Source organism: Peromyscus californicus, unplaced genomic scaffold, assembly GCF_007827085.1.
Source record: "Peromyscus californicus insignis strain IS unplaced genomic scaffold, ASM782708v3 Scaffold_10__1_contigs__length_136768540, whole genome shotgun sequence".
Taxonomy (NCBI): Eukaryota; Metazoa; Chordata; class Mammalia; order Rodentia; family Cricetidae; genus Peromyscus; species Peromyscus californicus.
This window is the reverse complement of record NW_026294391.1, coordinates 11,607,047-11,609,806: the sequence shown is the minus strand read 5'-3', so window position 1 is coordinate 11,609,806 and position 2,760 is coordinate 11,607,047. Positions and strand designations below refer to the sequence as shown.

Sequence of the window (2,760 nt, the reverse complement as noted above, 5' to 3'; positions counted from 1 at the left end):
TGGTCTCTTCATAGTGTCCCAGATTTCCTGCATGTTTTCTGTCTGGAGTTTTTTAGATTTAACGTTTTTTAACCTATATATCCATTTCTTCTATTGTATCTTCAATCCCTGACATTCTCTCGTTCATCTCTTATATTCTGTTAATGAAATCTGCCTCTGTAGTTCCTATTCAAATTCCTAAATTTTTAATTCCCAAAATCTCCTCAGTTTGGGTTTTCTTTATTATTCTTTCTTTCTTTATTATTACAATAATTTGTTATTATGATAATAATTCTTTAATTATTGATTCTGTTTTCATTTTCAGATCTTGAACAGTTTTATTCATTTCCTTTAACTGTTTGTGTTTTCTTGGATTTCTTTAAGGGATTTATTTCCTCTTTAATGACCTCTATCTTCTTCATATAGTTGGTTTTTAAGGTCTTTTGTTGTGCTTCAGCTATGTTGGAGTATTCAGGGCCTGCTGTGATAGGATAGATGGCCTCTAAAGGAGATGTGTTGCCCTAGCTGTTACTGGTTTTGTTTTTATGCTGGAGACTGAGCATCTGGGATTGAGATGATTATAGGTCTGGGTGCTGATTTCTGGATTTGTCTTTGTTCTGTGAATGTTTTGTCCCTTGCTTTCTGTTTCCTCTCTGGATTTTTGGAGAGTGTGATGCCTGTGTGTGTGCTGCCAGTTTTCCTGGCCTGCTCAGCTGGTGTGTTCCCAGGGAAAGCCTGCTGGTGTTGGAGGCTGGGATAATGGGATGGGTTGGAGGAAGTCTTTGTGATTCATTGGGGATGGATCAGAGAGGAAAGCTAGAGCACAGCAGGTTTCCAGCTACAGAGTTGGGGAGGAGACTGGAGGGATTGGATCTCAGGAGCAGTAGGAGAGCTGAGTGTCTGTCTGCCTTCCATGTACTTTTTGCCCTGGGAGGGGCTGCCCTTGGGTTAGCAGAAGTGCCTGCTGGAGTTGGGGGCTGGGAAAAGTAATAAGTGGAGGGAGTGAGGTTATAAGGATCCACAGGAGATGTGGCCAGGGGTGAAGGGGAGGCTGCAGCTGGTGTTCTGTTGCAGTGCTATGGATGAGACTGGGGGACTGGATTTGGCGGACAGGAGGGATTCAGTTAGCTTATCTGTTTTCCCTGGTCTGCTCAGCTGGTATGTTCACAGCGAATGCCTGCTGGTGTTGGAGGCTGGAAAAATGGGATGAATTGGGAAAAGGAATGCTGGGGGAGATCTTTGTGATCCATTGGGGATGGGGTCAGAAAGGAAAGCATGTTTCCTGCCACAGTGCTGGGGATGAGGCCTGGAGTTGTGTTTTTAACTTTGTTTTCACACTGTTCATTACCACTATTCAAAGTACAAGGATTTGGGGGTGGTATTTTGTATTCTGAAGCATTGTGAACTTGCTCATCACTTTATTTATTTTTCTTTATCTTCTACATATAAGATTATTTTGGCTACCAACGCCCCAGAGGAGAAGCTGAGGTCAACATCTAATTTGAAATATTAAAAGTGGATACAGAACTATTTCTGCAATGCAGACAATTAAGTGTGTTGTTGTCGGCGATGGTGCTGTTGGTAAAACATGTCTCCTGATATCCTATACAACAAACAAATTTCCATCGGAATATGTGCCAACTGTTTTCGACAACTATGCGGTCACAGTTATGATTGGTGGAGAGCCATATACTCTTGGACTTTTTGATACTGCAGGGCAGGAGGATTATGACAGACTGCTACTGCTGAGTTACCCACAAACAGATGTTTTTCTGGTATGTTTTTCGGTGGTTTCTCCATCCTTATTTGAAAACGTGAAAGAAAAGTGGGTGCCTGAGATAACTCACCACTGTCCCAAGACTCCTTTCTTGCTTGTTGGGACCCAAATTGATCTCAGGGATGATCCCTCTACTCTTGAGAAACTTGCCAAGAGCAAACAGAAGCCTATCACTGCAGAGACTGCTGAAAAGCTGGCCCGGGATCTGAAGGCAACCAAGTATGTGGAGTGCTCCGCCCTCACACAGAAAGGCCTGAAGAATGTGTTTGATGAAGCAATTTTGGCTGCCCTCGAGCCTCCAGAACCGAAGAAGAGCCGCAGGTGTGTGCTGCTATGAACGCTTCTCCAGAGCCCTTTCTGCACAGCTGGTGTTGTCCTCATACTAAAAGCAATGTTTAAAATCAAACTAAAGATTAAAAATTAAAATTTGTTTCTGCAATAATGACAAACGCCCTGCACCTACCCACATGCACTCATGTGAGACAAGGCCCATTGGTATGCCCGCCCCCCCGCCCCCGCCCTTCCAGTAATAGTTAATTTTGAATAATTGTGTATTGTCTGAAAAGTGATGAGTGCTAGTTTTTGTTTCCTTGTTTTAAAAAAAAAAACAACTAAATACCTGCCCCAAAAGATTGTTTCATCTGCAAATAAGCAATACTCTTATGTATTTCTTTCCTGCATGGATGTCTTTTTATTTCCTGTTTTAAATAGATTTTCTTAGCATATATTCATTATTTTTTTTCATTTATTTTTCTTGCTTTACCTTACTGGGGTAGAACTTCTAGTACAATGTCAAATGAAAGGGTAAGAGAAATATTCTTGTCTTTTTCCTGATCTTCAGAGGAAAACTGTGATATTTTTACTTCTAAGATGCTACTTATGACTTTTATCAGGATAATAAAATTCCCTTAAATTCTCAGTTGGTTAACTATTTTTTTCTCAGAGCCTGTTATTGTGTTCTTTTATTTATTTGTGTTTTCACTTGTAGATAACAGCCATACCAT

General features: G+C 41.0%; 1 protein-coding gene across 1 annotated transcript; it reads left to right on the top strand.

Moving 5' to 3' along the window:
- The first annotated feature begins 1,444 nt into the window (after nt 1-1,444).
- Nucleotides 1,445-2,112, top strand: LOC128114378 (cell division control protein 42 homolog). The gene has a single exon (XM_052744316.1). It carries the CDS (start codon nt 1,518-1,520, stop codon nt 2,091-2,093), a length of 576 nt encoding a protein of 191 aa, XP_052600276.1. The 5' UTR covers nt 1,445-1,517; the 3' UTR covers nt 2,094-2,112.
- Nucleotides 2,113-2,760: the final 648 nt, after the last annotated feature.